Raw genomic sequence first — 19,624 nt, forward strand, 5'->3', positions numbered from 1 at the left:
CCCCCCCCCCCCCGCCAAACAGGGAAACTGGGATTTGAACCCCCAGGATCTGATTTCAGAATGAGCCCTGCTAAGCACTGCACTCTGCTGCCACCCTCCGGCCACAGCTCAGACAACAAAGGGAATTACCCGCAAAGCCCAAACACCTTTTAAAACACCTTCCTGTGTTTTTCTCTGTATTTTCTGATCTTATGCTCATGTTGGTCCTGAGACAGAGAAGAGATGCCCCACTTTATGGACTTAAGCAACATCCCTGTGTGCATGGAGCTCAGCGGTGGGCGGCGAGCAGAGATAGAGGACCTAGCGCCCTGTCCCACAGCTGATCACCTGTCCCCGCCGATGGCCACGCCCTCGTAGACGCCATCCGTGGTCCGAGAGATGATATTGTTGAGCTCGTTGGACATGCCGCCCGAACGCGAGACATAGGCCACGCTGCCGGGGCGGTACAGCTTGGAGGCCAGGATGTTGTCCAGCATCCCGCCGGTGTTCCCAATCTTAAAGCACCCGGGCTTGATGCCACCAACCTGCAGGGGCGGAAACCGCGGTCAGGGAGGAGGGAGGGCTGACTGACCATAGAGCTCAGGGGGTGGTCACAGAGCCCGGGATTACCTGCCCAGCCCACCCTGGCCAGCACCTGCATGTCGGGGTTCCTGCTGGAAGACTCTCTTCTCCCCATCCAGAGACATCACACAGAAAAAAGGGAGCCTTATTGGTAAAACGTGGCTTACGACTGCAGATTTGGAGGTGTATACTCATGGTTAGGTCGCCTCTTTTGCTCCAAAAGGGCAACAGCACCCAGTAAAAGTGTCTGATGCAAGTGTGCACCTCTGCTCAAGATCACCCTCTATCTCCAAGATGAAAGGTCCCTTGCTTAGCTCAAAAATCTTACACTTGAGGACGTGGGGAGGGGGAAGGGTAAGCTGGGACGAAGTGAGAGATTGGCAATGGACATATATACGCTACTAAATGTAAAATAGATAGCTAGTGGGAAGCAGCCGCATAGCACAGGGAGATCAGCTCGGTGTTCTGTGACCACCCAGAGGGGTGGGATAGGGAGGGTGGGAGAGAGATGCAGGAGGGAGGGGATATGGGGATATATGTATACATACAGCTGATTCACTTTGTGATACAGCAGAAACACACCGTTGTAAAGCAAGTACACTCCAATAAAGATGTTAAAAAAAATTCTTAGCTTCAGCCAAATTTCTAATGCACCACCAAATAAAAACAAACAACAAAAACAAAAAAAACATTCACGGGGCAATTTTTTCTTATGTAAAGGCAATTTTTTCTTATGTAAAAATAAGGTCCCTAGGCAGATTCTTCTTTGGTTTACAGTTGAAGGAATAATCAAAGACCATGCTATGGTTGTCTGAGAGTGGACACTTAAAAGAATCTTGTTAGCCCCTCGAGACTGTAAAGGTGATATGGTCTGCGGAGACAGTCCTTTAAAAAATTAACTGGAAACGGACAGGGAATTCCCTTGCGGTTCAGTGGTTAGGACTCAGCACTTCCACTGCCAGGGCCCGGGCTCGATCCCTGGTTGGGGCACTAGGATCCCGTAGGCCGCACGGCGCAGCCAGAAAAAAAAAAATTAACTGGAAATGGACAGCCTGACTTTCAACAGGTACTCTCTCAATGTTTTCAAACTAGATGGGAGACAGTAGAGTCAGCAATGAGCTTGCTATGGGCCCAGAAGTGGAAGGGATGCTCACGGTGGCAGGTCCAATGATGGTCACTCCCTTCTGCTCTGCCTTCTTGATCAGCTTCCTCGTGAGGGCCTCGGGGATGCCTTCAGCTATGATGGCGATGGTCCGGATCTAGAGCACGAGGATAGTCCCTTCCCGTTATCATTTCACCACTTGAGAGGTCGAGGCAGTGACCATTCCAGAACCCATCTCCCAGGCCCCCTTCCAGGAGTAATGATAACAATATGCACCCCCTTCTTCCCACAGGCCTCTGTTCCTACCCTGCTCATTCAACCCTCCCCCCAAAGAGAGGCACCCACAACTGCGCTCCATTGGTTAACACCACAGTGAGTCAGTAACCAAGTGGAACAAATGTTTCTGAAGACTTGCTGTAGTCAAAACTGTTATGTTCTCACCGATCCAAAAACTCATGAGACTCAGCCCCACCTGTTTCCCACCTGTCCAGGTGCTGGATCATAAAGCAGCTATCTAGGGCTGTCCCTGCTGTGCCCTCTGAGGCTCTGACTCTACATCCCCACAGGAGAAAACCTTGATAGAAACAAGCTGCTTTCACACTTGGACCAGAGAGTGTGGGCTGAGGGAGAAGCCAGAGGGGGTGGGGGGTGGGGGGTGGGGTGGGAAAGATCCAAGGCAAACTTTTTCTATAAAGGGCCAGATAGTGTTTTGGGGTCTGTTGGTCATGTGGTCTCTGTGGTAACGACTAAATTTTGCCTCTGCAGCATAGAAGCAGCCACGGCCAATATGTAAATGAGTGAGCATGGCTGTGTTCCAATAAAACTTTATTTACAACAGGCAGGGGGCTGGGTTTGGCCCTTGCACTGTAGTTCACCAACCTCTGTTCTAAACTAGAAAAGCCACTCATTTTTAGCAGGTGTGTTTTCTTTTTTGCTTCATGGAGATATCAAAACAAGTTTACTCCAGTCATAAACTGAAGTAAGCCAGTCTGGGATCAGACAATAATTGTGAACAGAAAACTCAGTATCTTAATCCCTAAGGGCTCTTACAAATCAGTAACAAAAAAGATAAACACCTCAACAGAGAAAAAGGAGGCAAGGCCATGTCACAGAATGCAAATGGCCAATACATATTTTCAAAGCTCATCTTAGTTAATAATCAAAGAAATGCAAATTAAATAGAATGCCTATCATTTTGTCAAGTATATACGTTCTTTACGTCCAAGCGTTCAATGTTGGCAAGGGTACAGAGAAACAGGCATTCTCAAACTAGTGATGGGAGTTTACGTCCCCATTTCTGGACTTTTCTGGAGGGCCCCTGGGCAGGATGGATCAAAGGCTTTCAAATCTGCACATTCTGATGCAGCAGTCTGACCTCGAGACATTTATGCTGGGGAAACAATTAAGGATATATGCTCATCATGAGACTTGAAAAAGCAAAAATGATGTTGCTGGTAAGTAGTGATGTGGGAAGAGTCACTGAAGGATTATAAAATAGATACAGCGTTATTCCATTTGTTCAAACCCAGAAAAAGGTGTGAATAAGGATGTACTCAAACGTCAGCAACCATATTTCCGGGAAATGAGACTTGAGGTAATTACCCTCTTCTTCTTACTATCAGCATTTGATTCTTTTCTATAATAAATAAGTAACAATTTTACAATAAGCAAAAAAAGTGCTTTTGATCCTGTTTTGAAAGCCAGTCTCAGCACAGAGAGGACCTGGTGGAGGCAGACGACCCCGGACTGACTCTCTGCCAGCCCGGGTAAGCAGCCCACCAACCCTTGGTGACTACCTTGCCTCCTGAAGATCAGGTCTCCAACCACTATCCCCCAAGTCACTGGCCAGTCCCGAGTCCCAAGGCTTTTGTCGCAGCACACGCCATTCAGGGTGCCCCTGCCTCCCGCCCCAGGGCGCAGTGAGCTACCTGTGCGTGATTCATGGTCTCGATGGTGCTGTCATAGGCTGAGCGCAGGGAGGCAAAGCTGATCAGGACGTCCACCTCCGGGTGCTTCTTCATGGCATCAGCCATGTTCTTGAAGACGGGGATCAGGATCTCCTTGTGACCCCAGTAAAACTTCTGTTTGTGGTCCCCGCTGTGAGGAAGGCAGAGGAGGGGTCAGGACACTCTTAACCTGCCAGGGCTCGGGAGGGGCTTCACCCGGAGGGCGGAAAGGCAGGGTCTGCCTTCAAAGAGTTTAGTCTGTTGGGGAAAAAGATCCCCCAGGAACATCGACCGCCCCCGTCTGGGGTGGGCAGATGCTTCTCGGGCAAAGGGGACAATCCAGGGCCTGCCCAGCTCTGTGCTGCTGCTGAAGGAGATGGGATGAGGACATCCCGCTAGGTGGCCGCGTCCAGCCTCCCTGCCGTGCGCGACTCACGTGAAAGGGTAGACCATGGCAGCCACCGAGGGCTCGTCGCGGGAGCAGACGTAGTCAAAGTCCAGCATGCCCTGCACGGCCCGGGTCTGCATGCCCCACACGATGGCCTTGGTATGGCGGCTGAAGAGGGTGGCGCTCTTTCCTGGGGGGCAGAGACACAGCGAGTACACCCAGAACACACCCCCCCGGGGGCTGCCTGCCAGACCCCTCTACGCCCCACGTCCCGAGAGGGCGAGGCGTCAAAGCTGCAAAGGAATGTCAAGACGGAACTCTGAGAACGTGGGGGAGGAGGCGCCTAGATTTCTTCTGGAAAGAGGTGGCAGAGAGCGCAAAATGAACTGAGGGAACCTGCCTGGCTGGCAAAGGGCTCAGCAGTGAAGACAGCAGAATTCCTAAAGGACCTGCTCAACTTCACAGGAAAGGTATGTATATGCAAATGAGGGCTTGATCAATTATTTTTAAAGTCACCAGAAAAAAATGTTAAGCTCTCCCAATTTGGGTGACCGAAAGTTTTTTTTTTTAAACTTTATTTTTTTTCGGGGGGCGTGGGCATGCGGGATCTTAGTTCCCCAACCAGGGATTGATTGAACCTGTACCCCCTGCAGTGGAAGCACGGAGTCGTTTTGTTTTTTTGGGTTTTTTTAAAATTTAATTTTACTTATTTGTTATAGAGCAGGTTCTTATTAGTTATCTATTTTATACATGTTAGTGTATACATGTCAATCCCAATCTCCCAATTCATCCCACCACGCCCCCGCCCCCCGCTGCTTTCCCCCCTTGGTGTCCATACGTTTGTTCTCTGCGTCTGTGTCTCTATTTCTGCCCTGCAAACCGGTTCATCTGTACCATTTTTCTAGGTTGCACATATATGCGTTAATATACGATATTTGTTTTTCTCTTTCTGACTTAGGAAGCATGGAGTCTTAACCACTGGACCACCAGGGAAGTCCCTTGGACTTTTTAAAATTAAAGTATAGTTGATTTACAATGTTGTATTAATTTCTGCTGTACAGCAAAGTGGCTCAGTTATACATCTATATATTCTTTTCTATGTTCTTTTCCACTATGGTTTATAAAAGGACACTGAATAGAGTTCCCCTTGCTATACAGTAGGACCCTGTTGTCTACCACAAGACTTCAAACAGCTCCCCAACAATCCTTATCACCTGTGAGTTTGGACATAAGCCAGCTCGGGACAGGATCTGAATCCTCTTGATTCTAGGTCAGCGTAGATCCAATGAAGAGGTCTGCTGTAGCCTGATCCTAACTGAGCTTCCACCTGACCTTCTCCCCACAGCCTCCTCCCAGGTGGCTCTTTCCTGCTCAGAACAATGCTCTTGGACAGTCCGGCAGGAAAGGGGCGGAAAGGGGCATCAGGAAAGGGGTGAGGGGAACAACAAGAGCTGGCGGAAGTGCATTCCTGAGCTGTCGCCCCAGACAGGCAGGTCACCCGACCCTCCTGCTTTCTGCTGGAGAAAAGTAGCCCACAGGGGATGTTCTCAGCTCCCCCAAGGAAAATAATGCAGAGAGCTCAGGGGCATTGGTATTAATTAACCTACTGTACTAGCACAGGCTTGGCTAAAAGAGACCAGTTTCCCAAGGCATGTAAGATTCTCATCCCTACGCAGGCTTGCCTCTTCCATCACAGCCATAAGCTTCTCACGACAGAGGCTCCTGCTGGTGCAAACACCCGGGATTTACTGTGCCCTGGACCCATCTGGGTTCCAATGAGACGTGAGATCACAGAACAAGGGAGGCCACCTAATCCAGTTCCCTCACTTTCCAGCCCCAGAAAACTGAAGGCCAGAGTTGCCAGATGACGAAGATTGTAGGTCATCTAGCATCAGAGCCAGGATTCTGTGCTAACCTGAGATGCAGCTCAACTGTGCAACTGAGGAGGGATATAAAGCCAGCACGGCCCCACCACTCCCCATCCTCGGGGAGCCCACACCCCCAAGAGTCAGCACGCACGCAAGTGCACGTACACCCACCTGTCCACCCGAGAGGCTACAGAAATCAGGACAAGGTCTGGAATCTCTACGAACCCACCCGCACTTCCAGCTCAAACGGGGGCAGAACCGGAGCTCTCAGAGCACAGAGAAGGCAAAGTTGAAGGTGGCAATCCTCAGCCCAGCAGCAGCACAGATGGAGGCCCCAGAGAGAGCCTGTGCTCCGGGGCTAAGCCCCCACCAGGCTCTCCACTGGCTCTGCTGTCCTGGCCCAACCTACCCTCCCTTCCTGATCCACCGCCATCATTCCTCTCCCACGTCTCAGCGCCGCCCAGGACAGTAAGACTAAACCCCACCTCCACCCTCCACTGCCAAGACCTCTCACTGAGAGTCTGCCCCCGTTCCTTCTGTCCTTCTGCGCAGGGCTCAGCCTCAGGTCTGGTCTTTTAGGTAACAGTGGATGCTGCCAGAGGTAGGGGAGGAAGGGCTACTTGACCTTGCCTAGTTACCCCTTTCCTCTTCTTAGCGAGGAGTCAGAGGTCATCATTACGAAACCCCCCTTCACCAGAAACTCCCCTTCCTCAGAGCGGGGGATCTCTCACAGCTGTCAATGTCAAAAAGGTAAATGAAGGCCCTGACACTTTGAACTGAGTCACCTATTCACCTCGGTCAACAGATGAACGTGTACAAGTTTGTGTGAACACACACAGAAGATGTCCCTGCTAAACAGTGACCTCACACACCAGACAAAGCCCAGTCCCTCCTCCAGGTTTACTGCACACCCTTCCGGGTCTCTCTCTCCTTCTCCATTCTGTCTTCCACCCAAATCCCAGAGAAATCTAAGCTTGTCCCTGGTGCTGGGAGTCTGGGCTGAAGTCGGCGGTGGTGAGGCTGAGGTGGGAAAAGAAAACGAGGACATCATGGGATGTAAATGGAAATCAGGTGGTCAGTGGCTCCCCTCCGGGCCGCTGGCTCTGCCACTCCCCCTTCAGTTTCCATGGCTCCCTCTTTCCCAGGAGGACCCTCCCTCCTCGGCTCCACCCCACTGCCCAAGGCTGTGGGCCTGGCTCTTGCCCCTCCTGCGCTCTCCACCCCCTCCCACGTATGGAGTCACAGCCCCACGGCAAGGAAAGCGGGGGCGTGAAATAAGCAGGGGTGGGAAAGAAAGGAGAGCGAAGACTAGGACTTGGGGCAGGCCACACCAAGGCAGGGACAGAAAGTATACCAGACAACACTGCAACCCACCGAGGATGGGGAGACAAAGCACACCGTAAGACTGTAACCTGCTAACAAGCCACACGCGGAGCTGGGGGCATCCTACCTTGCAGGGATCTTGGACCTGGGACTGAATCTGTCAAAGAAAATGACCAAGGCAACTGAGTGACCCGCTGATGGCTGGAGGCTTTGGAGGGAGCGGGTGGGAACAGGGAGGGGTCCATGGACAAGCCTTGCAGGCTTGCTGCGCTCACCGTCTCTTGTCTATTCACAACAGACAGGAGCAAGGCCAACGGAAGAGAGACCCCCTCCGATCAGCAGAGTGGAGGCAAGAAGGGGAGAAGGAGCACAGAGCGCAGAGAGGAGCAAAAGTGCCAAGGCTTGGAGGGTGTGCTGAGCACCAAAGGCCCAGGCCCTCCAGAGGGACAGCGGGCCCGGTCCCACCCTCTTGACCTGTTTTGTCCCCACGAAGCACAATGAGATGATTAGGCCAAGGGACTGGACCTGTCATTCTGTGCTGTGGACAAAGCTGCCGGTTTGGGGGCTGCAGGGCGGTGGCTTCCAATATTGAGTGCCTGGAGCCAGCGTCACTATTTCACAAGATGCCTTAAGCACGCTCTGTCTGTCCCAGGAAGAAGCCACACAGGCCATGTCAGCCCAGCGGTAACTAACACAGGTTACCTAGTGCTGGTCGCAAGGGCTGGCTGGCAGGGATCATGTCTCTCATGAATCACAGGAGGGACAGATGAGCAGGCAAAGCACAGACGGGCTGGGAGACAATGTGCGCCCTGGCGGTCGGCTCACCGGAAGGGAATGTCCTGGTAAGAGCCCCAGGATGGTTGGAGGAGTGGGCGCGGGAGTTCTCTGCCGTTCTGAGCTTTGGGCTCCTGCCGTCCACTCAGGAGGACAGTCTGAGGGACCCTGCCCCCACCTGGTATTTCTGTAACCCCGTCTCCTCCGCAGCCTCCCTGCCCAGCTCACACACCCCACAGAAGGGGGCAGAGAGGAAGACAATGGGGAGTGGGGTGACTCAGGCACAGCGTGAGCCCTCAGCACCAGGAGAGCCCACGGGGAAGGCTCCAGCCACCATTTCCTTGTGTCTGCTCCCATCCCATGCACCATGCCCCAAAGCAAAGCCCAAACCGCTTTCCATCCACCTCTGCTGGCCCAGCAGGGCCCAGGAAGGGAAGGGGGACAGGAGGGTCCTGAAACTGCTGGGAGTTACCTAGTGGCATGGCGGGCTTGGCCTTCTTTGCAGGTGCCACCTCATCAGCCCTGGACTCAGAAAAAGACGCTGTCCTGCTGGGGGCTGGAGTCTGGGGGGACGAGAGAGAAACAGTCACAGGGAACAGCTGGAAAAAAAGCTACCCGTCATTAAGGCCCCAAAGAACTCAGGTAACAAGAACTATGCACAGCTCTGTTCTCTACAAGCTGCTTCCAAAAGAACTATTTAACAACCCTCTGAGATAGGAATTAGTATTGTCCCCAAGCTACAGGTGAGCAAACTGAGGTTCTTGGCAATACCCACCAAGGTCCCTCCCTTGAACTCAGGTCTGATTAAAAAAATCCCTGGCCGGGGCTTCCCTGGTGGCGCGGTGGTTAAGAATCCGCCTGCCAATGCAGGGGACACGGGTTCAAGACCTGGTCCGGGAAGATCCCACATGCCGCGGAGCAACTGAGCCCGTGTGCCACAACTACTGAAGTCCGCGTGCCTAGAGCCCATGCTCCGCAACAAGAGAAGCCACCGCAATGAGAAGCCCGCGCACTGTAACAAAGAGTAGCCCCCACTCGCCGCAACTAGAGAAAGCCCGCGTGCAGCAACGAAGACCCAACATAGCCACAAATAAAAAAAAAAAAAAAAAAATCCCTGCCCTTTCCATTACACTACCTTGATAGGGCAGAAGAAACTGACAGAGATACAGAAACCAACCACATACTACCTTCTCCCCATACCTCCCCAATGCCCCCAAAAGGCTGCGGACCATGCCCAGGGCGGGATGGGATATGAGGGGCGACAAAGATGACTCTGCAGGCTTTACGGCAGAGGAAGACTGGCACCTACCGACGTGCTCCCGCTGGCGTTGAGGAGGAAGTTTGCAGTGTGGGCCGCTGTGGGCGGCTGATTGGGGATGGGCCGATGGCCCAGGGCCATGCCCACGATGGCCGTCATGTGAGTCTCAGTGCCAAAGACATGGATGGGGATCCCAGTGGTCTTCCCTGTGAGGGACGGAAAAGCATCCATGGTTCAAGTCTCCTAATAAGTGCCTTGCAAGGAAGGCCACATGACTCTGGCAAGGCCCCTTTAGAGCCCGCCCGATGTCTGGCGCTTTCTGTGCAAGACCAATTATCCCAGGAGAAGTTGGTGGTCATTATCTTCACCATCAAACAAAACTCTGTAAAGGTTACCTGCCAATAAGAGCAAGAAGCAGCCTTACAGACACTCTCCAGTGACCACAGGCAGCAGGAGAGCCTGCGCTTCTCACGTTCCCCGGCTCTCCGACCCCCTCCAGATTTGTCGCCTGTGGCCATCACGCTGCAGCCACCCAGGCCCGGCCTCTGTTCCTCAACAGCCGGGCTCCTTTCCCCAGGGCTCTGGCCCTGTTCCTTCCTCTGCGTGGAGCTGTCACCTGGCTGTCGCTCAGCTCAGCTCAAGTGCCACCTCTTGGGAAAGGCCTTCCCTGACCTCGACAATCGCTCCCCTCCACGCCGCCCTGTCTGTAGATCCCCACCAAACAGCCTCTTGTTCCAGCCGCTGTTTACTTGTTCATTGTCCCGTGAGTTGAACGTCCCAGGCATGACTAACATTCACCGTGCTGTTCAGAGGGCTACGTCCATGGCAGGTCCACAGTTTCAGGTGAAAACTAGGACTTGGTACCACTTCAAGTGACTTAGGTGGGTTAGTGTTTGCCATGGATATCAGATTTGGGAAAATGGGAAGGTGGAAAGGTTCTGTCTCTCCAGTTAGAGGGCATGATCACCGAGCAGGAGTGTCTCATATCCTCACCCTCACCACCCCCGCCCCACACATAACTGCTCTTAGCAAGGGAGCTGCGCTGCACTCAAGACCAAAGCTGCTGGTTCTATCAGGTCAACTCAGGGAGACCCAATCTTAGTCCTCACTGACGTCACATGGTCCCCAAGTTCTTGACAGCTCTGAGTCTGAGGTCTCAGAAGCCTGCAGGAGACGCCCAAAATGCAGAAGAAAAGAAACCAAAATGGACCCACATCCTCTCTGCCCTCAGCTCAGCGAGGGGCAACTCCCTCCGGTTCTATCAATTACCAGACCCCTCTCTCCATCCAGGCCACCAGCGGTCGGGGCCTGGACACTTACCACCGTCTCCCTCCTCCGCCCCCCAGTCCAGGCCACCACTCTGCCCTAGAGGCTGCCGCAGCCTCCTAGGTGATCCCACTGCTTCGACCTGGCTGCCCTCTGGTCTTGTCTCCACCCAGCAGCCTAAACAACCTTCTCAAACCTAAGTCAAATGGTGTCACTCCTCTGCTCAGTCTTCCAGCAGCTGCCAGGGTCACAGCCAAGTGCCCACGGGACCTGTTCTAGCCCCGCGCATATCTGCTCCCTCGGCCTCTCTGCCTCCATCCCCGGACTCCCTGCCTTCGCTCTCCCAACCCCAGTCCCTCAGCCCTCCCAGCTGGTCCTACCCCAGGGCCTTGGGACTTGCCCTTTCCTCGGCAGACAGTCACCACTGACTGCTCCCTCCTCCAGCTCTCTGCTCAAATGCCACCTTTCTGGTCAAGCGTTCTCCGATTGCCTCATTTAAAACTGCCCTGTCCCCTCCCACAGATGCTAGAGGCACAGATGTCCCGCCCCTTCCCCCTGCTCGTCTTCCTTCATGCCACCTGACGCTGCAGTCACTGTTCTCAACTGCACGAGGGCTTGCTGCCCGTCATCTGTCGCACGTGGCTGTGACCCCAGGGTTCAGCACAGGGCCCGGCACACAGCAGGCCTTCCACAATTATTTGCTAAGTGAACAGCTGAATGAAAATGCCTTCCTGCCCATTCTGAGTTTAGGTTTTGGTCAGGTGCTCTGTGTCAGGAGGGCACAGAACAGCAGCAGAAGCAAGCTGCACCTCCAGAGGCGGGTGGGAGGGCATGGAGGCACTGGAAGACTGACTCTTTCAGGAATCCCGAAGAGGCGTGACACTCAGGGTGGGAGAGACAGAAAAGGTTCCCCGTCTTACCGACTTCTCCCATCACCCGTAAGCCCTCCTGGTAGTTGGGGCCACCTCTTCGGACAAAGATCGTGACCTCGTGCTCCTTCAGGGGGCCCTGGTAATCTCGAATCGCTCTCACGATGCCCTGGAAGCACCAAGGGACAACAGACATGTGGCTAGAATGAACGCAACCATAAAGCAAGCATTTATAACCATGGGAAACAAATGTCCCAGGGCACAGATTACAAGGGCTGCTGGGAGTTCCCTGGTGGTCCAGTGGTTAGGATTCAGCGCCTTCACTGCCGCGGCCCAGGTTCAACCCCTGGTCGAGGAACTGAGATTCCACGAGCCGTGCGGCACAGCCAGAAACAAAGGCCCAGGACAAGCAGCCACTGTTAATGGTGCTGAGGTGAGAACATGGGGCACCTAGTGGTGACACCCCTCGATGCACGGGGTGCTGGGCCTCCAACGCCAGTGGGGCTTTGCTGGTCTCTCTTATCCCAATCTATAGTCGTTCTTGTTCTCTTATTGCAATTTGGGGGCAAACTCTATACCGAGGTCCTATGCAAGAGCTGTCAGGGTGATCAGGACATAGTCTACTTAAATGTCAAAGTCCTACAAAAGCTGCTTCAAGTGATTTGGGGGAAAAGCACTGTAATGGGTATCAACTTTGGAAACGTGGGAGCATGTATAGGTGTGGACCAGTTTTGTCTCTCCAGATGGAGGGCAAGTTTACTGAGTCTAAGTTCTGTTGCTCATGGCATTTCAAGGGAAGCTCTACACACAGTTCCTGCTCCAGACGTAACCGCCCTTATCGACGGCACTGCCTTTATTACAGGCTGCTTAGAAGTTAAAACAAAGCTGTCGAGATTCACCTGTGTCAGATTTGTTTGTTGAATCAGGTCCAACTAGGGACCTGTTTTAGGCAGGACTGGCGAGGCCTGGTCCCCTCCTGGTCCCCTCCTTCTCGAGAGCTCAGACTTTCAAGACCGACATTTATTTATGCATTATTTTCTTTCTTTCTTTTTTTTTTGCGGTATGCGGGCCTCTCCCGTTGGGGAGCACAGGCTCCGGACGCGCAGGCTCAGCGGCCGTGGCTCACGAGCTTAGTTGCTCCGTGGCACGTGGGATCCTCCCGGACCGGGGCACGAACCCGCGTCCCCTGCATCGGCAGGCGGACTCTCAACCACTGCGCCACCAGGGGAGCCCTATGCATTATTTCCAAAGCTTATGTGGAACTACCAGATGGAAGACACTCTTTGGAAGGGCTTCAGTGAGCACCTGGCAGGATGGGCTAAGTGGCCTCCTGAGGCGGCCCCTCGAAGGGGAGGAGTCTCGAGACACGTTAGCTGTCATTCCTCTTCACCGGCAGCCACACTTTCTTTAAACTGGGGCCCACGCCCCTGACCTGTGCACAGGGACCCAGGCTGACAGGCCTCTGGCTGGAAGAGCAGGAGCCCCAGGGCATCAGACACTTCCTCACGCCAACCTTTTGGAGAAGGGGCAGATGACTGGGAAACAGAAACACTAGGAGGTGCAGAGAACCCAGCGTCTTACAATGGAGTGTTGGAAATGAGATCAGTCAAGCCAGTTTTTGAATAATTGGTCCTGAAAGGGGGGAAGGCAGAAATTCCCCTTCTCCCCACACTTCAGATGGGAGAATTATGGCCCAGCGAGGGTCGGCTGCTTGCCCAGAGACACACACGTTCGGATCCAGATCCATCCCAGTGTCTTGTGCATCCCTAGGTCAAAAGCCCCTCCCCTGGACTGGGTAATTCATGGGAACCTGCTTCTGTCTCAAACCTACTTGCACAGAAACTTCCCTTCCCCGCTCCCAACCCACCCACATTCCCCTGCAGCCGGTTACCTTGAATGTGGCGGCCACATTGGTGAAGTTGGCGATGCTGCCTCCGATAATGAGGATCTTGCCTGGGTTTGGAGCAAGAGAAGTCAAAAAAAGGTTAGAAAGGTAGACTTGGGCATCATACCAGAAATCCAACTGAGAGAGTGCTCTCTCCTGAGTGAGCGTCCCCCAGCTGTTAGGAGATACCAGTGCAGAGGCGGGGGGAGCAAGCTGGTCTCTCCTGATGCCTGTTCAGTGTCATCAGCTCAACTCTCCATAACCCATGCCACCAGGCAGGTGGCTAATCCAAGCCCAGAAAATCTCAACTTCTTTTTCTGGCTGTGCCGCGCAGCTTGTGGGATCCTACTTCCTGACCAGGGATCAAACCCGGGCCCTTGGCATTGAGAGTGCAGAGTCCCAACCACTGGACAGCCAGGGAATTCTCGAACCCACAGAATCTCTACATCATTCCTAGCTGGCATCTAGAAAGCCAGCTTGGTTTCTGGATACCCCTGGTGGGAATCTCCATCTGGCTCAAGGGAAGGGGAAATGGTATCTGTAGTCCCAAAACACAGGACAGGTGATATAGGAAAGCTGGGAATCACACAGCCCAGACAATAAATGTGTAAGTGAGTCGCTAAGAACCGCGTTATAGCAGTCAGCAAAAGCATGCCACCACCGCCTCTCCCCTTGCACCTACTCATAGGGCTTTATATATCCATCCATTCCTCGCCCCCTCGGAGCCCCCAGTCTGACAGACCCTGTCACTGCCCATTGTGCAGTCAGGGAAACTGAGGTCCAGAAGTTAACTAACTAGCCCCAGGTTGTAAAGGACCAGGAAAACCTTGGTGCCTCACAGCCCAGCCAAAGCTGTTCCCACCGAGGATGCTGGGCTGTCCTGGGGAAGGAGTGTGTGTCTCACCATCGGGGTGCCTCTCGCGGGTCATGAGGGAGAGGATCGTCTTGGCGTAGTCATAGGTCTGCTGCTCGCTGGGGGCGCCCGAGTACTCCCCGTAGTTCGCTAGCTCGTTGACACCCCCTAGGTCGCAGATGGTATCGCTGCCAGGGAAACAAGGAAGTCAGTGCTGGTTCCAGCTTGAGTGGCAGAGGGTGGTGGCCTGGTGCCTGGGAGGCCACGCAGACGCCCCTGAAGCCTTGAGGCCGGGCAGCCTATGGACCTCAGACCCTCAAGGCCCAAGTAAGTCATACTTGAAGGTTAACTGTCCTGCATCATACTCTCCCGGGGGGGAGCATCCTCCCAGCCCTACCCAACACTTCTATGAAGTGTAAAAGTGTGACTATTGATACAGGCACTACAACACTTGGAAAGACACCCACCGTGGTGACCTGGTAGGGGGAGGGGTGGTGACACAGCCAAGCAAAATTCACTTTCTGGTTCATTTTCCGTATTTGTTGTACTTTTTCATGGAGCACCTATCACTAATGGTAAGAATTATAACTAATAACTTCATTTTGAAGCAAAGAAGAAGGCTGTGTCGGCCCCTCTGGGATGCCCCACGAGTTCTGCTCTGCACCGAGCGGGGGGAACTGGAGACCCCGAGGTGAAGCGACTTGATCCAGGCCACATGTGGGAAGCCTAGGTGGACCTGGCCGCCATCCCCTCAGCAGCCCTCTCAGTCACCTGTACACGACAGAGGCGCCACCTCCGGCCACCATGGTCCAGATCCTCCCCTTGGGGTTCAGCAAGGTCAGCTTCAAGCTTGCCCCACTTTTGGCATCCAGGTCTGCGATGTAGGCTTCCTAGGGGCCAGACAGCAACAGGTGGGCCCTGGGGGCTCACCCTTCGCCAGGTCACAGATCCCAGGACCCCTCCCCTTCTCCTGGAGTCATATGAAGAGGTCCTCCGTTGCCTTAACAGCGTCAGGGAGAAGGGGTTGTGCAGGGCCTCATGTGCCTGGGACAAAACGTGATGCCGTCTCCAAGTACCAAAACCACCCACAGCCAGTCACCGCCTGGAGACAAACTTCCCAACTCCTTTCTCTCAGACTTCAAGTCCTTGGCTCTCTGCCTAAGTCCCAGGCCTCGCTATGTCACTCTACTTCTAGCATGGCCCCTACTCCCAGCATCTGCCAGCCTAGCTCATCCCGTGCTGTGCCCCCCAGGCCCCATCCCTCCCCCCAGCCCAGCCTCTTCCCTTGACCTGGGTTCTGTCACACACGCCTGATGCTGTGGCGAGGACCTCTCAGAGGATGGGGTGGGAAGGAGCAATTAAAATTCTCAGCAAGTGGCTGAGAGAACTACCTTCCTGACAGGATTCGGGGAGCCACTCAGAATTACTGAGAAACAACAAATCAGGTCACGAGCCCAGGGAGGTTGACTGAGAGGCGAGTCTAAAAGGATCTCCGGCCAGGATTCAGAGGCTTGGCTGACCCCCACACCCTCCTCCTCCAGGGTTTTTAAAAAATTAAATGGCTCCTGGCCTTCCTTTCCTGCCAAATACATAGCCCACAAGTGTTGCCAAATGCTCATAGGAGATCAGTCACCCCCCCCACCCCGCCGGTCCCCCTCACTCTCCATCTCCTCCCCAAACCAGCCTTACCTCTGGATAAGCCTCCCGCCCGAAGGGGGGAGGGAACTCTATATCACCCCACTTCACTTTGCAGATGTAGTCGGCGGTGGCATCCAACTTGGCTGCCAAGTCAAGGACGTAGACGCCATCTTTGGTCACTACTTTAAGAAAAGAAGAAAAAAAAAAAAGAAAAAGAAAAGAAGAGGCAATCATCAGACATGGGCCCTAGCCAAGGTGACCATCAACCTCCAACCCCCTCCAGACTTCCCCACACACCACTGCCATGGGGGACCACCCAGGCCTAACGACTCTCCAGCTCAACAAGAAACCAGATTGGTCCTTATGGAGATGCAGCTTTTCCCCCATTCAAGGAAAAACAAATTCTACAAGACCAGTCCCTGACCCGTAGGTAACAGGGCAGGAACGTCTGTTTCAGTTGCCACGGCAATTTTTGAGCATTTTTACAAAATGCTATACTCCACGCCTTAAATGTCTAACTATTCATCCACCACAACCCCACTATTTACAAAAAAAGTGTTTAAGGCACAGTCTCTAAGGCCCCCGGGTGCACACACCAGGGTCTCCTAGGGTCCAGCGAGAAGTGGGAAGCCGTGGGCGCACTGGGCCCCCAGCCAGCAGGATTCATTTACTGCCACCTCACTGGAGTCCATTTCCCTTTCCCCCAGGGCCATTTAGCTAATTAAGTCAGCACAGAGCCATCTGGTCCATTAGAGGGGCTACATCCCTAGTTGGAATCTGAATCAGGACTTTGCCCTGTGAAGCCCTGGCCAGAGCCAGCCCACGCCATCTGCCTCCTTCACAGCGTGAGAGGCTTCGTCAAGGTCTTTCCAGCCTTGGGGGTCAATGATGGACCAACTCCTGGAGGGGGAGGTGGGGCGGGGGGTCTCCGAGGCACCAAGAGGAAGGAAGGGTCTGACTGGTCAGGCGGATGCAGGGGTGGCTCAGCTCCTGGTAGAACAGCCTAACCCACTGGCAGCAAGCCACAGAGCAGAGTCAGATCATAACCAGGACTTCCCCATCACAGAAGAAAGAAAGAAACTGAGTTGGCGAAAAGAGGAATGACTGTGGCCTCCTGAGAGCTCAGGAACAGGAGCCCGGAGATCCCTCTGCCCACGCCCAGCTGTCTGCGCTGCCCCCTGCAAGTGGGGGTCTGGTCCTCGGAGTCAAGGCCAGGGTTACCGTAAGTACTCGGACTCTGCCCTGTCCCACCCCAGCAGAGATAGTTACCAAGGGGGTTGATCTCGAGGTAGGTGAAGTACAGATCCTCATAGAAATTGAAGAGGCCGGAGACAAAGCTGGCCAGAATCCTACGGGGGAGGCAGAGAGGGGCCGTCAATGCGTGGCGGAGCGGGCTCAGTAGCAATCTCTCGCTGCCACTGACAGCTCCGCTTGCCAACACCCACCCCGCTGAGCCCTCACTTTCTGCTCCAAACCCCGCTCCCCAGGCATCACTCTTGAGCCGCTGAGGCGGAAGGGAGCTGTCAGGCATGCAGCAGGAGGGGGACATGCGCCAGACAGGCGGGGCACGGAGGTGAGGGAGCTGACACACGTTTGCACGTTTCAGTCTGAGCCGGCCTCCCCTCCACCCGCAGCATCCCTCCCGGGGACGGGGAGTGGCGGTGCCTGCCTTCTGCTCCCCACCTTCCGGCCAGATGCTGGGGCGGCGCAGTGGGTGCCCAGACAGGGATAGACCACTCTGCTTTCCCCACTCTGCGCCCAGAGCTGTCGGCCTTCCCCGTTCCTCCGCTGCCACCTCCCTGCCATCCCTCTCACTCAACTCTTTCTTGTCTTCGGGGGCGTGGACCAACAGGTGTTTCTTGATGCCCTCAAGATTCAGCTTCTCGTCCACACCAACGAGCAGTTTCTGGGCTTTGGCGTCCACGTCACCCACATCCACCCCGCCTTCGTGGTGGAACAGGACGTAGTCCCCTTCTCGGGTAGCATAGATGCAGACGTAGAACTCCTCCTCCTTACGGGGGAAGAGAGCACCACGGGGGTGAGGGGCCCAACCCCGGTGGTATCATTTCTAAAACCCCACAGACACCTCTCACCAGGTAAGAGCAGGTCACCATCCTCCCCTTGAGGATAAGAGACAAGAGGCCACTGCCTGGCTGGCTGACAGTCCAAACTGAGCCAACGTGACCTGCTCTGGGGGAAGGGGCCCTGCCTTCAAGTCCTTCTCATCCCGGCACTGGGAAGTCCCCTCTGTTACCAGCCTTGATTCCTTCCTGCTGCAAACTAAGCCCTTTCCTTCATCTCTGGACTCCCTGCTCCGCAGCACCCTCAAACCCTTAGCCCCGCTTCAGAGACTCTGGTCCCTTTGGTTTTTCTCCAGCAGCTTGATTTCTCCTTCATTTTAGGGTCAACAGGCACAAAGCTCCCAGAGGGAGAAGACCCAGCCTGGAGCCACTTCACACATACCTGAGTGTGGGGGACGAAGGGTTCGATCAGAAAGTTCTTGAGGAAGCCTCTGGCCTTGCCAACCTACAGAGATTGAGGGAGATAAAGCTTAGACCAGAAGGCATGTCTTGCTCGCAGGGCAGGAGGAAGGATCGCCCTCTGGTCCCTCCACCTCGCCCACCCATCAGAGGCGGGGCCAAGCACTACTGCCACAACACCTGCCAGAAAGAGGTCTTTCCAGAAACCAGGGCAATGGGCTCAAGAAGTCTTCATGAGATCTCCTCTTCCACCCACCACCTCGTGCCAGCTACACTTCAACAACGACCTCACACATTCTTTCCTGCCTCCTCTGGAGGAGGATAAATGAGCTGCAGCATCACCCGCCCCCAAAAGCAGAGATCAGGAGCATCTCCCCCTCTGCTGTGCCACAAATTAAAGCGCTCAGACAAATCAAGGCTATCTATCCCAGAGCTCAGGCAGGGAGACCCAGCCCCAGAACATGAGTCTAGGCACAGGGAATGGCTTGGAGCGGGGAGAGAGGGGAGCCCGACAGGGAAAACTTTTCCACACAGACCTTCCCGGCTGAGGACAACAGGCCTGCAGAGCTAATCAGTTTGAGTGGGTCCCTGGCAGCAGCCGAGGCGAGACAGCCCTCATCCCTCCCAGCATGTCCCGAAGCCCCCGCCCACCCATGCGTGCGTCATTGCTGAGTCAGGACCAGACAGTGATCCATCAGAGGTAATGAGCTGCTCCTGCTGGGGTCAACGCTGCTGCCAGCTCAGAGGTCCCTGACATCCCCCTCCCAACAGACAGCTGAGGAGAAGGAAGCATGAGGACCTCCCTGGAGACACTGCTCGGCCCCCAACCCTGCTGTCCTCTCTCCAAAGGCCTGGGGGCACAAAGGTCAAGATCCCCCTGCCCCCAGGCCTGTGTATAACTTCAAGGATCCCTCTTTACCCACGAGAGCCAGAAACCGGGAAATTAACAAGAAGAGCTGAACTTGAGGAAGGCCAGTAAAAAGGAAGATGGCTCCATCACCATCTTCATCCCACTCCCGGGCAACCAAGTTAGAGAACAGCTCAACCCTGGCCCATGGTCACCCCAGAGGCGACAAAGCCAGGTATGGACAGCACGCCCTCCCCAGTGTAAGCCAAGCCTCAGCTTTACTCCCTCCCTTCAGTTCTCCAGCTCCTTTTGGGAGAAGAAAAAGAAATTCAGTTTTATTTCTGGGCATCACGTAGCCTTCCTAAGCCATATTTCACTTTAACTATCTCATCTACAGAGCCGAAATGGATCAATGAGCTGGAAGAAGGCAAGAATTAAGTTTACCCTTCAGTATTATTAATTGTTTCCTCCTCCCAGGTTCTTGGCCCAAGAACGTTTCTGCCGAAATGATTCTGCATCTCCCTTCTTCGAGTTTTTTTTTTTTTTTTTTTTTTTTTTCCCCCCCC

At 54.2% G+C, this 19,624-nt stretch overlaps 1 protein-coding gene across 3 annotated transcripts in view; it reads right to left on the bottom strand.

Moving 5' to 3' along the window:
* The window catches only part of ACLY (ATP citrate lyase), a 42,704-nt gene that overhangs the window by 15,893 nt on the left and 7,187 nt on the right, over positions 1-19,624 (bottom strand). For 2 of the 3 annotated variants that reach the window (XM_007447154.1, XM_007447155.1), the window contains exons 4-17: positions 18,195-18,257; positions 17,552-17,742; positions 17,001-17,080; positions 15,783-15,913; positions 14,865-14,983; positions 14,145-14,281; positions 13,247-13,308; positions 11,407-11,524; positions 9,272-9,426; positions 8,435-8,525; positions 4,046-4,187; positions 3,592-3,760; positions 1,716-1,820; positions 328-524 (exon numbers count right to left, since the gene is read on the bottom strand). In XM_007447154.1, coding sequence (XP_007447216.1) covers positions 328-524; positions 1,716-1,820; positions 3,592-3,760; positions 4,046-4,187; positions 8,435-8,525; positions 9,272-9,426; positions 11,407-11,524; positions 13,247-13,308; positions 14,145-14,281; positions 14,865-14,983; positions 15,783-15,913; positions 17,001-17,080; positions 17,552-17,742; positions 18,195-18,257 — 1,760 coding nt within the window. Of the gene's footprint in view, positions 1-327; positions 525-1,715; positions 1,821-3,591; positions 3,761-4,045; positions 4,188-7,315; positions 7,346-8,434; positions 8,526-9,271; positions 9,427-11,406; positions 11,525-13,246; positions 13,309-14,144; positions 14,282-14,864; positions 14,984-15,782; positions 15,914-17,000; positions 17,081-17,551; positions 17,743-18,194; positions 18,258-19,624 lie in introns of all 3 variants that reach the window. The other variant, XM_007447156.1, reaches the window with a different exon arrangement.

Source organism: Lipotes vexillifer, unplaced genomic scaffold, assembly GCF_000442215.2.
Source record: "Lipotes vexillifer unplaced genomic scaffold, Lipotes_vexillifer_v1.1 scaffold541, whole genome shotgun sequence".
In the NCBI taxonomy this organism is placed as follows: domain Eukaryota; kingdom Metazoa; phylum Chordata; class Mammalia; order Artiodactyla; family Lipotidae; genus Lipotes; species Lipotes vexillifer.